General features: G+C 45.0%; 1 protein-coding gene across 1 annotated transcript in view; it reads right to left on the minus strand.

Moving 5' to 3' along the window:
* Positions 1–22518, minus strand: part of LOC143279982 (laminin subunit alpha-like) — a 305618-nt gene that overhangs the window by 44363 nt on the left and 238737 nt on the right. The window contains exons 60-63 of the mRNA XM_076584380.1: positions 4156–4493; positions 2007–2100; positions 836–953; positions 37–189 (exon numbers count right to left, since the gene is read on the minus strand). Of these exons, the coding sequence (XP_076440495.1) occupies positions 37–189; positions 836–953; positions 2007–2100; positions 4156–4493 (703 nt within the window). The remainder of the gene's footprint in view (positions 1–36; positions 190–835; positions 954–2006; positions 2101–4155; positions 4494–22518) is intronic.

The following is a 22518-nucleotide window of genomic DNA, read 5'->3' on the forward strand; positions in this document are numbered from 1 at the left end:
GCAAGTGTGTGTATGGGTTTATCTCCTGATACCAACCTGTGTGTCATCAGCAACATACACAATGATGGCCCTGGACTGGTTCGTCCTCATCTTGAAGGTCATGTCAAAGGTTGTGCCAATGCCCTGTGGGAGCTCTACACCAATGAAGCTATCGGAGCGAGCCCTTCTGTATGTTGCAATGCGAGCCACCTGCAATTGAAATGAAATGAAATTATGGTGCTTAGAGCCTCGCCAACCACTAAGGCCATCTCAAGGCTATCGCCGTGTTAATAACTACTACAAGAATAAAAAAAACAACAACAAGTAAAATGAGTCACCACTTCAAACTTTCCACTCCAAAGTTTTTAAAAAAACTTCCATAGTTTAAAACCTTCAAATCTGGTTAAAAATGTTCACTTCTTTTAAGAAGTCCATCAGCGCCCACGGAAGGACATCACGAAACAAAGTCTTCAAAGAAACCGCCATGTAATGTCTGTGTCTACCACCTGCAATTACATAATGTTATATAACAGATATGCTAAATTCGAAACTAAGCACTCACTTCTTTTTCACAAGGCCATACAGTATCAATAGATTAAAAACAACAACAACCCATTAAACCACACTATAGTCATAAACAAACAGCTCATCCAAACTATAAAGAAACATACTGATATCTCTTCAAAATTCAAAGGTTAAAATTTGGCTGGCCAAATAATGATCAACAGTAGCTTGCAACAGTTTCACATTATAATACCAACCAAAAGATCTGCTGTGGAATGGTAACTGAAGAAATGAGGGGAGGCAGGATTTTAAAACTGTTCAAAAAGAATTCACCCAACAAACGATCATATACCTTTGCTGGGCATCCACGCACAACTCCCTTGGCTTTCTGGTTGTCGTTGAGGTCCCAGGCAATTGTGCCAAACTGCATGTTGCGAATACAGCCATCAAAACCATAGCTGCCAACGTTCCTGTGCACATTATTCAGTGTCAGTGGTTTGACCAGGTCACACTAACAGCAGTGAAAGTCCCTTTTCTAACCTACCATTAACTATTTTTAGTCCAAGCAGGGAAGTTTGCTAAACACTTGCTTAAAAAGATATACTAATTTAAAAAAAAAAGTAATATAATCTTTAATATGAATTTTTTTCATATCATTTGCAGGCCAAGTAAAATATTCTGGGTAACTCATTGCATTCAATGATGTTTGGAGGTATGTGCTGCGTTAATTCCGAATGGAACTGGTGTGCCGCAACTGACAATAGCAGGATTGTCATGTCTGACTGATAAATTTTTGCATGGACAGTGTGTTGTCAAGGACAACACCAAGTTTCCTGACTGAGCTGGAAAGAGGGGTGGATGTGCTGACAAGTTCTGATTGTATCAGTTGTGATGGAAGACAGTCTTTGTTTAGTTCCTATGGTAATTGCTTTGGTTTTGTCCGCATTCAATTGTAACTTATTAAGAGTCATCCAGTTTTGAATGTCCAGGAAGCAGTTGGAAGTTTCTTGCAAGTGCGAGGAGAGATTTTCAGGGGTATCACTTTTCTGAAGTTGAGTGTCATCAGCGTAAGAATGATGACTGACATCATGGTGGTTGATAATTTCAGCGAGAGGAGCAGTGTACAGTGTGAAGAGCACAGAGCCTAAAACAGATCCCTGTGGGACTCTGTTCAACTTTAATGGGTTCAGACTGACAATTATCAACTGTGACAGACTGACAATTATCAACTGTGACAGACTGGAATCAGTCGGTGAGATATGATCTGAACCAGCTGAGAGCAGTATCAACTGCATGAACAAACAATATCAATATATCCAATCTTGTTGGGAAACATACAGTCAACCATATTTCTTTTTAAGGGACATGAAATTTAGAAATTTATTTGGCTTAAACAGTATGGAATGGCCCACAGTATCAACACCAAAAACATGTTGCTATCACACAGGGATGAAAGAACTACAATACTTTGCTTTTAGGATGTACAGGAATGCAAGTCAACAGGTCCAGAAAAGAAAGCTTACCCCACAGGCACCAAAATCTGATTGTATCCTCCTATGAAGATGTCCTCAGTAGTGGACAGTTCAGACAGTGAGCCTGGAGAGCTGCTTTCACTCACTGAAAAAATCAACATGGATCCGCTTCACCAATATGACACAGACATGGGTCCTGTCCTGTCCTGACCGACATGACACAGACATGGGTCCTGTCCTCACCGACATGACACAGACATGGGTCCTGTCCTGTCCTCACCGACATGACACAGACATGGGTCCTGTCCTGTCCTCACCGACATGACACAGACATGGGTCCTGTCCTGTCCTCATCGACATGACATAGACATGGGTCCTGTCCTGTCCTGACCGACATGACACAGACATGGGTCCTGTCCTCACCGACATGACACAGACATGGGTCCTGTCCTCACCGACATGACACAGACATGGGTCCTGTCCTGTCCTCACCGACATGACACAGACATGGGTCCTGTCCTGTCCTCACCGACATGACACAGACATGGGTCCTGTCCTGTCCTCATCGACATGACATAGACATGGGTCCTGTCCTGTCCTGACCGACATGACACAGACATGGGTCCTGTCCTCACCGACATGACACAGACATGGGTCCTGTCATGTCCTGACCGACATGACACTGACATAAGTCCTGTCCTGTCCTGACCGACATGACACAGACATGGGTCCTGTCCTGTCCTCACCGACATGACACTGACATGAGTCCTGTCCTGTCCTGACCGACATGACACAGACATGGGTCCTGTCCTGTCCTCACTGACATGACACACATGAGTCCTGTCCTCACTGACATAACACAGACATGGGTCCTGTACTGTCCTCACCGACATGACACTGACATGAGTCCTGTCCTGTCCTCACCGACATGACACAGACATGGGTCCTGTCCTGTCCTCATTGACATGACATAGACATGGGTCCTGTCATGTCCTCATTGACATGACATAGACACAGGTCTTGTCCTGTTCTCACCAACATGACAGACATGGGTCCTGTCCTGTCCTGTCCTGACCAACATGACACACATGGGTCCTGTCATGTCCTCACCAACATGACACACATGGGTCCTGTCATGTCCTCATCAACATGACACAGACATGGGTCCTGTCATGTCCTCACCAACATGACACACATGGGTCCTGTCATGTCCTCATCAACATGACACAGACATGGGTCCTGTCCTGTCCTGACCAACATGACACACATGGGTCCTGTCATGTCCTCACCAACATGACACACATGGGTCCTGTCCTGTCCTCATTGACATGACATAGACATGGGTCCTGTCATGTCCTCATTGACATGACATAGACACAGGTCTTGTCCTGTTCTCACCAACATGACAGACATGGGTCCTGTCCTGTCCTGACCAACATGACACACATGGGTCCTGTCATGTCCTCACCAACATGACACACATGGGTCCTGTCATGTCCTCATCAACATGACACAGACATGGGTCCTGTCATGTCCTCACCAACATGACACACATGGGTCCTGTCATGTCCTCATCAACATGACACAGACATGGGTCCTGTCCTGTCCTGACCAACATGACACACATGGGTCCTGTCATGTCCTCACCAACATGACACACATGGGTCCTGTCATGTCCTCATCAACATGACACAGACATGGGTCCTGTCATGTCCTCACCAACATGACACACATGGGTCCTGTCCTGTCCTGACCGACATGACACAGACATGGGTCCTGTCCTCACCGACATGACACAGACATGGGTCCTGTCATGTCCTAATCAACATGACACACATGGGTCCTTACAAAAAATTCATTTCAACTATAAGCACGATGGTTAAATGTGCAAATGTTGTCTAGCTACACTTTCGGGGTTAAATAACATTTGTATTTTCTCAACTTTTATGTGGCATTGTTATATATTTGGAAATGTTTGTTCTGGGCATGAAAACATTTTGTAGTTATCCCCCATACTCCAATAGGAGTGAAAGGATAATCAAAACTTGAAGACAGATGCGTGCAAAAAACATGTACAAAAAGAGGAACAGCTTCTGAAACAGACTGATAAAGAGCATAAAAACACTGAATCAGAAAGACAGAGATACAAGGACACTAAGTTTTAAAAAAATAGAGAGAAAAGCAGAGTGGCAGAACTCACTGATCTGATTGTCCACACTGAGCAGGCCGCGCTGCCTAGAGCGACTGATGGAGATGGAGTGCCACTCCCCGTTGTTCACTTTGTTCCTGCCCTCCAGACTGACTGGGCCCCCACCCAGATCATACTGGAACACCACCCGCCCATCCCTCAGCTCGATGGACAGGAAGTCCCGCTTCTCGTCACTCATGTACACCAACAGGCCTGACTCAGAAAACGTCTGGAACTGCAGCAGAATGTCTGTCTTGTTGGGTCGTAGGCTCAACTTGTTGCGGTTCAGCACAACATAGCCCACTCCGTTGAATCGCATGCCACTGGTGACCATTTCCTTCATCACATCCCTGGAAAAAGAGAAGAGAGTCAGACAATTTTTCATTCAGTGATCTAGAAACTGGTGAACAGAATGTTTTGTTTTTCAGGTATAGATATCATGAAAAACAATACAGAGAGGCAACATTCACCAAAATAAACTCTGGAGCACGGCGGCACAAGGCAGCCCATTTAGTTTTGGCGCGAAGCGGAGGGGAGAGGGATGAACAGCGAGCGAGCGCGAAACGTTGGAAAGGTGATAGCCTGGACAGACAGGCAGGCAGTATATGGGGCAGCGCTTTGCCGCACCACTAACTTCGCGCTGTTCTCTGCGGAGCGCATGTTACACGGGCAGTGTGTACAGCTGTGAACAGCTTCGCTGCTGCTGATAAACTGTCAGAAACAGGGTTATGTGCTTTAAAAAAATAATACTCTATGTCAGAATGCAACAAGAAGGGCGCTATGGGTGTGAATGGATGTGTAATTCTCTGACAAATTTAACGATACCAAACATGAGTAGGTTTAATTTCCTACAGGCAGTGTACAAGCGGTACAAAACTTAGCGAGCACACGAACATTCTGTTTGAACTGAGGAACACACACGAAACGTAGTTCAAATTCAACTCCGTGTTGTGTGTGTATATCACTTTAGTTTGAGATAAAACTTATATCATGATATACATGCATGACTCCACAATACAACTGGAAGGAAAATATAGCCGATACTGTTACCTAGAGGTGGCAGACCGCCCCGGAATTAGTGTCAGTATTTAACGGTCAGCTCCACTGAGAACTGCTGCCAGCCACGTAAGTTTCACACTTCTCTCAACATCACGGGAAGAGAGACAGACAGACAGATATGCAGGGACAGACATACTGAGAAACAGAGGAACATGTACGGAGAGAGAAAGGGGAGAGGCACAGAGAGAGAGGGAGAGAGAGAGACGCACAGAGAGAGAGAGAGAGAGAGAGAGAGAGAGACACGCACACAGAGAGGGGGAGAGAGATTTTCGCCGACTAGATGTTTTGCGTGTCAGTATGTGTGCCTTTGCTTGCGACATGCATTTGGTCATTCTAAAAGATACACCTTGACGATACCATGCTTTTAGTAAACAATCACAATGTAACGTACTGACATGCATTTGTAAGTTCTAAATAATAAAATACATTCCTACCTGAACTTATAAATCCGTATGAATCCTTGTTTGTAGTTGGTAATCCACTCAGTTGAAGTGTAACACTGACTAAACTCAAACATTTTTTCTTTTCTTTTTTTTCTCTCCATACAATGTGTGTGTATGTGGGAGGGAGGGATTCAGAGTGGAGAAAAGAACAGGGCTGAAAATTTCTTTATTCTTTACTTTTTGATTTGTGCCGTGATTCTCCTGCTTGGGGTACGACTTGCTGAAGCATGGGGGAGACAATAGTCATGTGCTCTTGCATAATGACACGTAGTTTGTCATCTTGTGACTGCATCCCTAATACTTTCTTTTTGAGTGAATTGATGACTGCATGTGTTGCCTCCCCCCATTGTTCCCCGTGTAGTGCCAGGCCAAAACCGTGAGAATGAATGAATGGAATGCAGTGATTTTCTAGGATGTGTTGCTTGGGAATGATGCGTGTTTGTGGGAATTGTTGGCGGAAGAAAGACATGTACTGTTTGATGTCACTATCCAGTGTGTCAACGTCACTGTCTGTCAAGGGTCTTTGATGTGAGATGTTTACGTGAATGCGTGTGAACAGCGTGTTTAGTGTTTTAAACTTCTGGGAAATGTTCCTAGCTCTGAGGTTTATGTCCGCGTCTTGAGTCAGTTCACCTGTTTTCTTGACTACACTGTCACTGATGTGTTCTATTGTTTCTGGCTTGAGGTATTTGTGACAGTGGTTTCCAATGAATGATGCTCCGTGGTATGCCTGTCTGTGTATTTTATGCTGTTGAAGTACAGCATCTAAGTGTTGTGTGACAGGGCCAGCCAGGTGTGGAAGGTCAAGCTGTGTCTTGAGATATTCAATGTCTGCATCTTTTTCTTCTACCATATCTGCTAGCTCACGTTGCTGTTTTTGGAAATCACTGAGTGGTGTACTGTCTCCTTCAGGCTCATTAAATACAATCCTAGTTTCTAGCAATCTCTTTTCTTCTTCAGCACTTTGGAGCTGTCTCAGCTTGTCTACAAACTCAGAAAAGGCTGAGTCGCTGTCTGTTTTTCCTGGCTGGCTATTGACTCTCCTATCTTTTTGTCAAGAGAATGACACTCCCCCGCCAGTAGGTCATGGTGTTTTTTGACCACTCCCAGAAGAATGTGCAGGTATGGGGGAGCCACTTGGCTAAGTTCTATGTCAACAATAGGCTCCCTGACTACATTGTTGTGCAGGCTGGCGATTTTCTGCTTGGAGTGTTTGTATTTGTTGTAGTCTGTCTTGATGCCCTGTAATGTGCGCTGTGTGATGTTGCCTTCATTGCAGTGAGGTGGATTTTGTGTTTGTGATTTGGATGCTGTGCAGTATAAACATGGGTGTGTCCCCTGAGCACCTGACAGTCCATACAGTTTGAGGAGAAAGTCATAGTCCCCAAACAAGGTCACTTTGACTCTCTTGTTTTGCCATGTCATTGACTGCACAGCAGCTAGCTGTTCTTTGTAGGGTTCTAAGATTCTTCTCAAATTGTCTGGACTGTCCTTGCAGTCTACAATGGCCAGGAGACACGTGTTGTGTTTTGAGTTGGGGTTGGTGAGATTTGCAATTTGAAGCATGAGTTTGAATGTCCCCCCTCCATGGTCCCCTCCAATTTTTACCCATATCTCATCCTGTGGTATTCTATCATCATGCCATGTCAACTTGTTTTCTCTGTCGTACTGGTCTAATAAGTTTTCTACCATCTTTGGAATGTCTTTGATTTTTCCTACTGTTGTTTCCTCCTCTGTTTGTCTCCCCTCTTTATCAACAAAGATGAGTTTTGTCTTTTGTATTTCTACCTCCCCAAACATTGCTTCTTTCTGCACCTCCCTCTCCTTCCTTTCCCCTTCATGTTCCACACCAATACTGGCATAAAACCTCTTTTGTATCCTGTGTTGTGCCCAGCTTAACCCCATGGCAGCTCTCAGTGCAGACCCTTGTTTTTTGGTCACTTTCACTGGGCCACATCCAGCAGCTTGCAGTATCTGTTGTCTGTGACTCTGAGCTGATCTTTTGATTTCTGACCCCTGCTGTTTTACTATGGCTTCTCTACTGTTCCCTGAGATGTGCTTTCTAATTTTTTGCATAATTTGAGACCGTTTTTTCTTCAGAGGAGATGATGCTATGGCAGATGATTTACGGGGTTGTGTGACTATTTTCAACACTATTGGCTGACCTCCAGTTTTGCATCTAACTGTTGATTTGTCTCCTGACTTAAACATTTCCCTACGTGTTAGTTGTGTGTATAACTTTTCTTCTTCTTCAGTGAGAGATTTATTGAGATCCTCATCCTCTGAGTCAACATACACCGTCTTGCGTTTCAATAGTGCGATGGGTGATATAGCTGCGTCAGTGACAGATGTTTTGGGTGTGATTGGAGATGTGTTTGTGCACAGCATTCTTGTTTTTTTGACTGGTGTTGATGTGGACTGACAAAATGACGTTGACACACGGTCATCGGTATCTAAGCAGAGGTCAGACGGATCAAAACTGTCATCCGTGCATTTTTTTTTACTGGTGCTGATCGTCTTTTTTCGGATGACCAGACTGACTTTTTGAGTGATGAAAAGAGCATGTTTTGCACTGATCCAAAGATAGATCTTGATCGAAAGTTGTCCAGATTTCGGACATTCTGTCAATGTCAAGTGCAACATTTTCATTTGCAGTTTTGAACTGAGAATTTCCAAGAGTATGTTTCATTTTTATCAGTTTTTTTGTAGCACTTGAGACAAATGCATGTGGGATGTTTGCCCTCTTCATCATTCGAAACATCTAGGCTGAAAAAACGAAACAGTTCAGAAGAATACTTGGCACAAAGTCTTGCATTCAACCCCTTATCTTTAACTCTTCTGAGAACCCGCTCACCACACACACGACACATATTATCCAAACATCTCAAGTGTTCACTGAAGGTGTGTTGTCCAGTCAGCAAAGCTGCCGCTACCGCACCAGATTCCATTTTTGTCGGCACTCACACACACGCACTTAGGTCAAACAACTGGATGTAACACAAAAACGCGGACAGTGTCTGGTAAATCACACGACACACTTAAAGTTCACATTCGCTGGAATCATGCACACAAAAATGACAGCAAACAAAAGTTACTGTGCACGAATATGATGAAATGAAAATCACTTAAACAATACACCTTTCTCTGCTGGAAACATAGGCACAAAGAGCGCGGCGCGCGCTCCCCTTTCCCCCCCCTCCCATCCCAGTGGAATCTAGGTCAGCAGCAGTGCTCCTGACCGCTCACTGAACTCTGGAACTAAATAGCTCTGCTGGAAGTGAAGTGGCACAGCCGTGGGAGATATTACTTTCAATTCTAACATCTGGGTTAGTCTTGACTCTGAACAAACTGATAAAGGTTGTTTCCCTTACCAAGCATGCCAGCACAAATGAACTTTCAATGTAAATAAATATCATCTGTCTTTTCTCAACATTGGCTCTACTGTTGATGACACTGAAGATCTTGTGATCGTTACAAGGTGGTAGATGTGGGATACTGAAGAACAAGCAATACACCAACAGTGAACTCTGGTAGGATCATTTCTTCTATCTTTATTGCAATTTTCATTGGCATTGTTCCAGGCAACAGAGGCTGTGATAAGCAGAGAGGCGCTACAAAAGGCCATAGAAACAGCAGATCTGGTTCTGCCAGTGCAAATGGAAGAGGATTTCCAAGCTGTTGAAGATGTGAAAGATCACACAACAATTACATTTGCAGGGGAGCAAGCAGAGTGACCTCCTGAAGCCTTAATTTTTTTCTGCCCAGACTGAAGCCTGAAAATTATCCTGAAAATATTTTCTGCCCGGACTGAAGCCTGAAAATATTATGCATGCTCAGCAAAACAGAGCATCAAGCTTGAACACAATTACCGTACTATCATATTTTCCAAAGACTGTTATTTGGGGGAGAATAATGGTGAATTCTGGGAAAATCAAGCAGACAAAATACGAGGGATTTTTACCTATAAACACTAAAACATAATTTCAAAGAACAAGATCTGGATCATGAAGAACATGTTGTAGAATTTGTTCATTTTTCAGCATGTAGTCATAGCAGTCATGGCAAACAAACTGTGAACTCTATTGAAGAAGAAGGAAAGGAAGAATTCTTTTTAGGCTACATTGGCAAAGATGAATCTCCCTGGCTCACTACATGCATATCAATTACAGATGTGCAGTTTTCAAACTTGTCAACTGGAGTGGTTGTGTTGATTATATCAGTCCAAAATTTCAGGAAATTCAAACCACAACCATAGTTAGTTCCAACTATGGCTGTTCTTCGCAGTCCAGGTGGTTTAACTGACTGTGGTCTGTTTGAAACTGAAGTCATGGTTCATGATAAAAAGTACCCACTAAAAATCTATAAAGTAAGACAGATAACTTGCTAAGGTGAGAAGCATTGCAAGAACAGGACTTGTCATTGATCCTTTAGGTGACTTGAATGAATTGCCAGTAAAAATTGCTTTCAAAGACTATGCTGAACCTTACTGTCTACAAATGGCAAGAAAATTTCCAGTTCCACTGGTTGACAAAGTCAAGAAAGAGTCTGAAAAAAAAAAGGAAATAGGCATAATTGAAGAGATCACTGAGGCCAGAAATTGGTGCAGTCCAATGGCTCCAGTCTTGAAGAAGAAAACAAATTCAGTCAGTATCTGCTCTGACTTCAAAAGGTTAAACATGGCCATCAAGAGAGAACTCTATATGATTCCTGTAATGGAGAACACACTTCACAAGCTTGAAGGTTCAGTCGATAATGCAAGGTCTAGATTTTGGCAGATTCAATGTGATCCTTCGACAGCCAAACTCACAGCCTTCATCACAATGGGTTGGTACTGAAGCAGCACACGGACGCCGGACAACGTTTAAAACATTTAATAACAAAACTAAAACATTCTCAAATCAACTTCGCTAACAGTCGTTGAACAACGTGGTCATAGCAACGCTTCCGGTATCAAATACAATTGACTAAAAACCCAAATCGCATGCGACGTTATGTCATTAGGTAAGTCGCATTAGGTAAGTGCTACAGGGCTCCCCCCAGAACGGCGCACTGCGTTGAATGCAAACGTACCAAAATAAAACAAGTAATATAATGGATAGACTCGCTAACAACTGTCCAATATCATTTGGAAAGTATAAGCTTGGTTGAGTCTTTGAGGTATCATTAATAAGGGGAACAAGAAAATGTCTGTTCGACCTGTTCTATGTTGTAATGTTCAGACTCGGCTGAGTCGGTAAAATGTTCGATATTTCTTTGGCTTCTGCACCAGTCTTCCTGTGCGAGTTGTAACTTGTGGTGCCGGAGCATCTGACAAAGGATACTGGGTAGGTGCTGGAATGTTGCCTTGTGCATCATCAGATCTGGTAGCGCGATCAGATCCGGCAGCATCACCCGTTTTGGCAGTGCGATCTTCCTGAGGAGCATGAGGGTCCTGTGGTTCAGACACACAGGAATCCTGATTGGTTTTGGGAAAAGTTTGTGGGGAATAAGCAGGCTTGAGTCGATCCAGTGACACGCGAACAGCCTTTCCATCTTTGAAAATGTCAAAGTGTTTTTCAGCACGGGTCAATACAGGGAAAGGTCCATCGTAAGGTCTCACTAATGGGCCCTTGTGTGCGTCATGTCGAAGGTACACCTGATCCGCTGACTGCAAGTTTTTGGGAATGTACGACGCTGATGATCCATGGTGGGAAGGGGGGGAAGGGGAAAGTTTTCTAAGTTTTTCTTGCAGTTCTTGGACGAAAGTACTGGAAGGGAACACTTTGTCTGCACATGGGGGTGGAAGGAAATCGCCAGGCACTCGGAGGTTTGTGCCATAAGTGAAGAGAACAGGAGCAGCATCAAGATCTTCTTTCCACGTTGTCCGGATGCCAAGCATCACGATCGGTAGTTCATCCATCCAGCGTGGTCCATTGAGGCGAGCTTTGAGAGCAGCTTTGAGGCTGCGATGAAACCTTTCCACCATGCCGTTGGCCTGGGGGTGGTATGCTGTGATAGTTTGGGGTTTAATTCCGAGCACCCATATTCAGCTCTCGCCACAGCGCACTGGTGAACTGACGGCCTTGGTCTGAAGTAATTGTGTTTGGGACCCCGAATCGCGCGATCCAAGTACGCAATAAGGCTTTGGCACAGGTAACAGCTTCTGCGTTGGGGAGAGGGATAGCTTCTGGCCATCTTGTGAATCTGTCCACAATGGTAAGCAGATAATTGCAGTCTTCTGATGAAGGGAGGGGTCCCACAAGGTCCACGTGTATGTCACCAAAGCGTCTATCAGGGGGGTCAAAAGAGGACAGTGGAGTTTTGGTATGGCGGCCAATTTTGCTAGCCTGACATTCATGACAAGCCCTGACCATGTTCTTCACATCCTTTTTGAGTCCGGGCCAGATGTAGCGTGCTGAGATAGCGCGGGTGGTGGCCAGTAGAAACATCACACAGAATTTGGGTGCCATCCAGAGTGATGTCCTTTAGTTGTAGAGATCCTGGTTTGGAGCGTAAGTCTGCAACGTTGGGATCGGTTTGCTGTGCCACTGCCATTTGAGCAAGATCTACAGCAGGGATTGATGATGTGCTAGCAATCAGTGGCTCCTGGTCAGGCACAGGTGCCCTGGAGAGTGTATCAGGTACAATGTTGTCTGACCCACTGATGTGTCTGATGTCAGTTGTGAACTCGGCTATGTAGCAAAGCTGACGTTCTTGGCGAGGGGATCTGTCAGTGTTGCTTGTCAGGGCATGAGTTAGTGGTTTATGGCCTGTGAACACCGTAAATGTTTTTCCTTCCAGGAAGTAGCGGAAATGCTGGATTGCACTGTAGATGGCCAACAGTTCACGGTCAAACGTTGAGTAACGTTGTTGGGTTGGTGTGAGCTTCCTTGAGAAGAATGCAATGGGTTTCCAGGCACCATTCTGCTGTTGTGACAGTTCGGCTCCTATGGCAGTGTCTGATGCATCCACCGAAAGTTTTGTTTCAGATTGTGGGTCGGGGTGATGAAGCATAACAACAGAAGCCAGTGCTGATTTGGCCTCCTGGAATGCAGCTTGACATTCAGGTGTCCATGTGAATTTCTTGGGTTTACCTTTGAGAGCCTCAGTCAGAGGTGCAAGGCGCTTTGCAATGCCTGGAAGAAATCTGTGGTAGAAATTCATCATTCCTAGAAAACGTTCAAGAGCTTTCTTATCAGAAGGTGTGGGAAGATCGACAATTGCGCTAACTTTTTCTGGCAGGGGTTCAATCCCGGCTGCTGAGACTAAATGTCCAAGGAAATGCAGGGAAGATTGACCAAAAAACGCATTTCTTGATATTGACCACTAAACCGTTGGAGGTGAGTAGGCTGAAAATGGTGCGTAGATCGGCCTCATGTTGTTCGGGTGAATCACTTGCAACAAGAATGTCATCGAGATACACAAAACAGCAATCTAGGTCCTTCAAAACACCATCCATGAGGCGTTGAAACGCCTGAGCTGCATTTTTCAGACCGAACGGCATTTTCAGAAACTCATACAGGCCGAATGGGGTGATGACTGCTGTTTTTGGAATATCCTGTGGTGCAACTGGGATTTGGTTGTAGCCGCGAACAAGGTCAATTTTGGAAAAAAATATTTTTCCAGCAAGGTTGGCATTCAGGTCCTGGATGTGGGGAAGGGGGGTAGCGGTCATCTCTAGTTATATCATTGAGTCGACGATAATCTCCGCAGGGACGCCAGCAGCCATTGCTTTTCTTCACCATGTGCAGTGGTGATGACCAAGGGGAAGATGAACGGCGGACGATACCTAGGTGCTCCATTTCATCAAACTCTGCCTTAGCAGCTGTCAATTTCTCATGGTCGAGGCGACGTGCACGTGCATGCACAGGGGAACCAGTAGTGGGGATGTAGTGGAGTACACCATGCTTGTTTTCTGTGAAGGAAGGTACTAGGAGTTCAGGAAAATCCTCTACAATTGCTTCGTAGCGGGAATGAATCTTGTGTATGCCTCTTCCTGCTTGCGAGCGTGCCAGTCGTCCAGGAATCACCAGATCTCCATCCAGGGACACCAGACGTCTGTTGGTAAGATCAATAGCCAGTCTTTGGGTAGCAAAAAAGTCTGCGCCTAGGATTGGCTGAGTCACATCTGCGATCCAAAGCTTTTGAACAAACGATGCGCCCTGGCCTAATTGTAATGGGATATTCCTTTTTCCATAAGTAGGAATGGCTGAGCCGTTGGCAGCAATCAAACTGGGTCCTCGAGTCTTTTTGCGTTCTGCGACACTTGCAGGGAAAACAGATTCCTCAGCCCCCGTGTCAACCAGAAAACTGCGTCCTGACAAAACATCTGCTACCATGATTGTGTTAATGTTGACTGAGGTAGCTGTTGAAAAGTCCTGAGATTCGGTGGAGCTAATGTTAGCAGCCTGTTTTTGATCTCTTTTCCACTTAGGTTGTTGTGGGGCCATTGCACAGGGTCGTCCACCAACCTTGTTTTCGCAGCGTCTCGCTTCAGTTCCGAATCGTGCGTGGTACTTGCACAAAGTGAAAGGATTTGAAGCAGCAGTGCTAGAATAATTCTTTGGTGGTCGATTAGATGTAGCTGCCACAAATGCAGGAGTTGGAAGATCCACTTCCAAAATGTGGTCAGCCTTTTCGGCCAGAACCTCAAGATCTTCGTTTGGAGACTGGGCAAGAATCTTCGGACTTCTGGTGGCAGTTGATTCAGAAAAAGAGCTCTGAAGAGAGTCTCTGGGTTGGAATTCATCGTTTGCATGTACTGTAATAATTCTGCCGGTCGTTTGTCTCCCAGACCTTGCATTTGCAGAAGGGCAGTATCTTTCTGTAGTTGTGTGGATTCAAAAGCTTTGAGTAGAGCCCGCCTTGAGTGTTTCATACTTTTGGGTGTCTGGGGGGCGTTCAATTACCGCTTGTACGCGCCTGGATGTATCTGAGTCGAGAAGTTGTACCACATAATGAAATTTTGTCAAATCATTCGTGATGGGAGGTGTGTGGGTAGCAAAAACAGCTTCCAAACGAAGAAACATGCTGATGCATTGGTTGTCCAAAAGGGGGGTGCTTTGAAGGCGACAGCTGCCACAAGTGGTTGAGGAGGAAATTTTTTCTGTCTGAGATAAAGTATGTTGCCGGATGGCGTCTGCAAGTTGTGTAATTGCTTCTGTTGTCATCGACATGATTGTAATTTGTATGAGTTTGTGAGTATACGAGTGGTCGTAGCTGGTATTAGCTGGTCACTATTAGATTCTACTCACGTCGGGGTCACCAATGAAGCAGCACACGGACGCCGGACAACGTATAAAACATTTAATAACAAAACTAAACATTCTCAAATCAACTTCGCTAAAAACAGTCGTTGAACAACGTGGTCATAGCAACGCTTCCGGTATCAAATACAATTGACTAAAAACCCAATCGCATGCGACGTTATGTCATTAGGTAAGTCGCATTAGGTAAGTGCTACAGTACAATAGATTGCCATCTGGTATCAGTTCATCTCCAATCACATTTTACATGATGATGCATGATGATGAAAGTGTTATTTGTTCTTTGCTGACATTCTGGTAAACAGCCAGAAAGAAAGACCATGCTGGAGATTTGGACAGAGTCATGAAGAAAGGAACAGGAGTCAACTTGAAACTCAACAAACAACAAGAGAGGCATGGCCTCCAACACTGACTTGTGATACACACTTCAAAAAGATTAAAAAAAAAATCAATCAAGCAGACGCTGCCATCGCCTCAAGCACACGGCAGCAAGTAGCCGTTTCTCAAGATCTGCAGACATCCATTGTCGATAGGCTTAGTCAGGGATGAGACTGAGACATTCTGTTTCTGTCTGAAACAGCTCCATTCCCTCTAAAATTATACATGATACTTTTAATCTGACACTTTCTAAACCTTCTTTTAGTCTGATTTCAGATTATAGTCTGAAGAATCTCATGTTTGTTAGTTACACTCAGAAACTATGACATGATCCTTTCAATTTCTCTTTTATGTACATTCTAGTTTTATCAGTATCCACTTAAAAATATTTATATGCACTAAACACTTTGATGATGTATTTCTTTCTTCTTTGCTGCTCCTCACATCTAGAACAATATTTCCCATCATATCCATGCATCTGATTCTATTTCTGCTTTTTGCTCATCACTAAAAACTCATCTTTTTAAAACCTATTTATAAGCACTCAGCTTCCTTGTTCTCCAACACCACCCATGTCAGCTCACTTTGGATGTATGAAGAGTGGGAAAGAGAGAATGTGTAGAGGGGGGGGGGGAGTGGGGGAGTTAGAAAGAGTGGTCATGAATGGTTTATGTAACTTGTAATATTTTTCTTTCATGGAAAGCGCCCTGAGCTCTCAGAGAGAAAGGGTGCTATATAAATGTACAATATTATTAATTAGCGAACAAGAAAAACGAGGTCATGCCATCTTCTTACCAAGAATAGCTTACATTCTGGAAACTTGAAGCAGTAACAAGATATTTCGGATTCTGAATGAGCCTCAGCAAAATAAACCGTTAATGATACGGGAAATATGGCTTAATTCTGGAGACTTACCTTTTATGGGTATGACTGAAGATTTTCTTGCCAATAATATTTAAACAGATTTGGTATTGGCAGACAGTATTTTTCAGATGCAATCGCAATGTTAAATTTTTTACTTTTGGGCAAAATTTCAAAACACACACCAAAAACCGAACACGGGGGTTTTAAAAATAGATTCACTTTGCTTAAAAAAAGAAAGTAAAAAATGTGAAATAAAAAATAATCAAGTTTCGGGGTCACTTTATCCCCAAAAACCCAGATCCAGCAAATGTCAGGAAATTTTCGAAAAAACCCGCCCAAACCCAATATAACGAACTTCAAGGGAACCGGGGAGGGGAAAATTTATTTTGGGAAAATACATTCCCAATCATTCCACCCCCTTCCCACCCAATTTTTGGGTTTTTGTAAAAATGGACCAAAAAAGGGAAAAATTTTGCAGCCCCAAGGGTTTGGGTCATTCAAAAACGGGCAAAGCCCGAAAAGAAAAACCAACGCCCCCAAAACCCCTTAAAGCCCAACAGACAGGGCAGATGCATTTTCACAGGGCTTGGGTGGTTTTTCCCCAAACGATTTTAAAGATGGATTGAGGCTGTCACTTTGTTCAACAATCCCAAATCAATTAAAATGCAAGTCTGTAAAGTTCGGTCTAAAATCTCCCAATTTTTACTCCAGCTTAAACCCTCTGCGGCTTTTACAATGATGCGGCCCCATGTGAGGTTTTAAGGGACCCCGGGATTTATCCGTTCTGTCAAATTCTTAGGGGCCCTTCAACTCCCCAAAATCATTTTTTCGCCCATAAATTTTTTGGGGATGAGCTTCGGGAATAGTGTGCAACTGTTCACTTTTAAAAAAAATAAAAATCTGCACACTTTAAAGGGCTTCAGTCAGAAATTCGGGTTTACTTTCCTCAAGCTTTCACCCTCACTGCCGAAAACGCGACTTTTAATGCTATGTTTTGCAGTCTTCAAATTGAAGGCGATGACCTAGCCGCGACAGGGGAAGCGACAAACCAGCAGCGACCTCCACCTCATGTTCATAAAAGTGAAAGCAAGGCTGAAGTCAGTGACAAGATGGCGGAGGAAGCTGTGCTGGTTCTCTTAAAACCTCGGACATTGAAGACGAAGATTTCAAGGGAAATTCAGTGGGGGGGCCCGGGATGAAAAAGGGTTTAAATGTGACAAACCCCAAAAAATTATGGATCTTTTTTTTCTTGTGTTTTTTTTATTATTTTTTTGGGGCCACAAGCAGTATTTTCATTTCCTTTTTTTTGTGTTTTTCCTGCTTGTTTTTTTTCAAAACCTACAAAAATTGACGGGCTTTTCTGTATATCAGTAGGGTTTTCCCGGTCCCGGAAATAAGTGGTTTAAGCCGGGTTTTGGTTTGGGTGTATGATAAAGTTAAATTTTTTCCAAAATTTAGGGGGGTGCAGCTTATATACCATTGCGCCAATGGCCGGAACTTTAGGGTTTAAATTAGTTGAAAAAAATTTTTTGGCAGCTGTTTGGGCATGAAAAAAACCCAACAGAAAACTCACAGGAAACCACTGCCTTCATGCTTAAAAACCAACCATAAGAAAGAAGCATCCCCAGGGGAAATTCCCATCAGGTGCCAACACTTTTGTTTTTTTTTAAATGCCATTCAGTGTGGAACCCGTCTACTCCTGGGGAAAAAACTTTCCCGTTTTTGGCTGATGGCCTTCAAAAAGGGCCTCAAAAATAAAAAAATGCAAAAGAAGCCATCAGATGAAAGGAGACACAGAAAGCCATTTTAATTTCCCTGTAAAAATTTTTTGGAAGCCCAAAACAAATGCCTGAAAAAATCGATGCAGAAACTCACAAGAACCCCCTTTTCAAAAAAGTTTCCGCAAAAAACACAAAAGGGGGGCCCAATTTAACCTTGCTGATGTAGAAATCTTCAAATTGTTTGTTTGGGAAGGGAATTCAGTAAACTTGAAGGTTTACATTTGAATCATATTATCTTTCCCAAAAGGGGCCCCGGGAGATGCCCATTTTGTAAAGGGAAAACCCAAAAGGGCCCAACCGGGCCCTTAAATAAATGCAAGGAAAGAAAGAGCAAATTCATCATAGGGTTTGGCCCCCAACATCAACAATTCCTTTAAAACAAGCAGTTGTTTTTTGGGAGATGTGAAAAAAAAAAACCACTTGTTACAATGACACAGCTTAAATCTCCTTTTAAATTAAATTTTCTGCAGGTATCACAATTTCAAGGGACACAATACTTAGCCCCCGCAAGACATTTCTCAAGATACCTTGAAACAGGACAATTCCCCAGTACCCACCACAATTTAGCTATGGTTGGCAGACTGAAAAAAATCCCTTTTCCCATGGTATTCCAGAACCCCCTTGTAAACAGACAATGGAAAACATCTTTTTTTGAATTTAAACAAATTTGCTGAAAAAGGGCTTTTTGATCCCATCCCCACCCAGCCCTCATCTCCTCCGTAAAAGGGAAAGGCCCAGTGAGCCCCCGGGACAAAGAAGAAAATTCTGTGTCAGAGGGGCCCCCAAAACCGGTACTTCTGACATACCCTTCAACCCCAAAACACCATACAGCAAAAACCCCTTTTGTAGGGAAGGAACATCAGAAAAAATCTAAAAACACTTCCTTCTAATCTCAACCCCCAGATAGAACACGGGCATCAGCTGAGTCCGGGGACAGCAAAAAAAGAAGTACTATCAAAAAAAATTTAAATAAAAATGATGAACGCCAGTTTCAGTACGCCGGGAAACATTTTTAAATATACAAAATTTGGGACCCTGAGAGCCCGGGGGAAGAACCCAGCAATCTTTCAGAGAGAAGATCACTTCAAAATTTATCTAACCCCGCCACCCAAGAGACAGTACCAAAGAAACAAACATCCCCCTGAAACTCACAGAAACATTTCGGGATTGCACCCCAAATAAAATTTCCCAAACTTAGCCCTACAACTGTGGTATGGATTTCCCCGTCGGCCCCCAAACAGATGAGTTGGCCCCGGCGGGCTTATCTGTGGGTGTTTGTTCATAGGGGAAAGAAGGGCCCATTCGGGATCGCACATTTCCCAACAGGGTTGGGGGGGAAAAAACGTCTCCAAATTTGAGCCCTGCCCCTTTTCGCCCCTGTTCTCCATAATAGCCACCTTAACTTGTTTTAAAAACTTTATATATCCCACTGGGCCCAGCATTCCAGCGAGAGCGGTCAAGGGCACCCTTTTCCCCGGAAAAGCAATGTCTGTGTCACAGGTTTTGGGGTTTGGGTCTTCAAGTGCCCTTGAAGCGCTTTGCAGGGTTTTCCCCAAAAGTTAAAGGTGGCCTTTCCCTTTCCCAGCTGGCCATACAAAATCACCCTTGGGGAAATCCTGCTGTCTTTTCTTTCGGAAAAGTGTCCTGTCCAGTAAAAGGGGGCAAGGATCAGCGGGGTTTTTGATGGGGGGCAGGCCTTTCCCCTCTCTGGGACCTGGGGGGGGGGAAACCCCCTGTTTTGCCACTTTATGTTTGGGGTTTCTTTCGCGGGCACCCTTATTGAAACGCTCAAGTTGTTGAATGTGACGGCGATTAATCCCCATTTTTTCACGCAGCAAAAAACAAGGTGGTCGCAAAAACACTCTTTTGGTTTTTCTTTGGTGCGGGCCTGATGCCTTTGTTTTTCCCACCCTTGTTTTTTGAGTCTCCCAAAAGGGCGAAGGGGCCCTTTGGTGATCCCGCCGTCACTTCTGTATAAAGGGGCTCCTTTTGCTGCATGGGGTTCCCCAGGCACAAAACTTGTCGATCGATTTTAAATTGCAGGTGGGGGGGACGGGTGTTCTGGAGTTGCGGGGTTGGTCATGGACTCGCCCTTGCTGAGCCTGTTTGGTGAGAGGGGGGAAGGGGACCCCCACAACCCCTCCTCCCCTAAAAAAGGTCCCCCTGTGCTGGTCGGGGCAACCGGGCTAATTTTGGGAACAACTGGGGTAGGATTCTATTACCCCAACATTCCTCAATTGGCCACACCGGAAAAAAGTCCTTTACCCCCCAATTCCATTTTCCAAAACCCCCATACCAGCCACAGAGCAGCTAAGTTTTTTTGAAACTGGCCCCCCAAATGTTTTTAATAGTGGTGCTCCCCAAGACCCCTTTCTAGAAAGGTTGGGGTCTTCTGATGACTACATCGGGGGTGGGGGGTGAATGGGGGGGGTTGTACCTCTAGAGGGGGGGCTTGTCACACTCTTCCAGGGGGTTCGTCCTCTGGGGTTTTCAACCTCTGTTGGTCCCCACCGGTACCCAGCTCTCACTTAGGGCCTAGAACTGCTAGCATGTGGCAGCGCCCAAAACCCCCCGGCAAAGGCTTTGACAGGCTGGGGGTTAAAATAGGTGAGGGGTTTGGAAAGGGTCTCAAACCCCCGGTGGAAATTTGGGCTTGTCTAACCCCAAACAAAGTGAAGACATCCGGTCTCTACCGCATCCGTTCCTTTTCCAGTCGTCTTGACCTCGCTTGCCACTGGGTCGGGCGTCCGGGGCAAAGAGTGAGGTTGATGGGGGAAATTTCCCCCCCACTTAAACAAAGTTTTTCGGATAAGTCACAGAAACCCCCATCCCCTACCATCTTTTCCCCCCAAGCCCCGTTTTGGGGACAGGCGAGGATTGGGGAAAACGACAGGTTTAGGGAACCCTGGCAGTCGTAGCCGGGGACCTGCAAACAGGCCCTGGGGTGTTTTTCACTGATTGGAGCCCCGTGGTGGGGGATCGGCACCCCCTGACACGAGCGCCCCTTAAAGGGCTTTCACTGCTCCCTCCTTGGCATGAGGAAGGGGCTAGAAAAGGTGCCCAAAACATTTCCTGTCCCCCACCCCCCCAGTCAGCATACCGTGGCTGGACAGGGAACCCACTCAAAGGGGCGACACACAAAGGAAAAAAAGAAAAAAAACAAGGGGCACCCCATTGGGCCATTTCCCCATGGACGGCATGCGCTTCGGGGCGAGGCGATTTGACAGCCACAGAAAAATTTCAAAAGCACTCCTGCAAGTGAACTTTGCCAGGGAAAAACATCGACAAAGCTGCCTTAATTTTAAAACCAGAAGGCAGAAGTAGGCGAAAATTGTGGCGGGTGGGAGGCTACACCCTTTTTTTTGGGAAAATGGTCGCGGGCCTGAAGAGAGACGTGAGGTTTGGGTTGGCCCTTTGCAGTGAAGACAACCTCGTTAGCAACTTGGGTTTGGGCCCCCCCAAAGAAGAAGATGCCTGATGATGACAAACTCCCTTTTCAAGGGAAAAAAGTTTTTTCCACCTTTTTCAGCGCCCCCCACCATGCGAACCTGGATGGATCAAGGAAAGTTTTAGAGGACCCGAAAAGCGTCAAACCAATTTTTTTTTTTTTTTTTTTTTTTTTTTTTTTTTTTTTTTTTTTTTTCCCCCCGCAAAACAACTCCCTCATTCTTGGGTGCTTTAAAGCGAGAGTTGGGCCCTTTACAGCCCATACTGGGAAGGCGTGATTGGGAAACCCTGGGGTTGGGAAATGTAAAAGCAATGGTCAACGCCCTTTTCCCGACGGTTGGGGGGCCGAGCACGACCTTCTTAAACAAAAACCCCGTTTCTGCCCCCCTTTCCCGTAACAGGACGTTTATGGGTTCATCCTCGCTCAGGGGAAGGCATTCATCGACTTTGTCACGTCAAGGGAAAAGGGGGCAGGCAGGGCGTACGAGTCCGAGGGCCTGTGCAGCGCCCGTGCTGGGCAGAACCACCGCCTTTTGTCCCAAAATCAAAAAATCTGCAAACCAGCCCAAAGGGCAGGGCCCCAGGGCATGAAAGCACCCAACCCCCTGAATGTCAACAAACTGGGGTAGGCAACATCAAACAAGCTTTGCTGAAAACCCCGGGGGGAACGCCTTTAGGTTTCCCCCGGCTGGGAAAACCAGAATTGGAGGCAGCATGGGGGGCACTGCATGAGACAGTGTACAAAAACTCCCCTAGAGTGCCTGGGGGCCCTTTTGAAAGGGGGGAAAAAAGACTGGTTTGGGTTAGAAATGCAAATGAGAACAAACAGTGCTTTGGGAAAACAAAAGCCAAGCCTACAGAGGCCCCCAAATGAAGATCCCAAGTCACAGTCAAGAAAGCATACGAAAAAGCGCAGCAGCACCCTCCAGCTGAAAAAAAAAAAACCCCCCCCCGTGGCGATGCAGGATTCCTGGTTTTTGGCCCAAAAAAGCTGGTAAAAACCAGGGCTTTGCAGACAGGAAAAGACATGAAAACTTCTATAACGGCCTGAAAGAAGTCTATGGGCCCCACCACCTTCCCGGGTCGCTCCACTCCCAGTGTATGGTTCTAATCTAATTTACTGACAAGGGCGGGGGCCTTTAGAGAAAGGGGAACACT

This window comes from Babylonia areolata, chromosome 3, assembly GCF_041734735.1.
Source record: "Babylonia areolata isolate BAREFJ2019XMU chromosome 3, ASM4173473v1, whole genome shotgun sequence".
Taxonomy (NCBI): domain Eukaryota; kingdom Metazoa; phylum Mollusca; class Gastropoda; order Neogastropoda; family Buccinidae; genus Babylonia; species Babylonia areolata.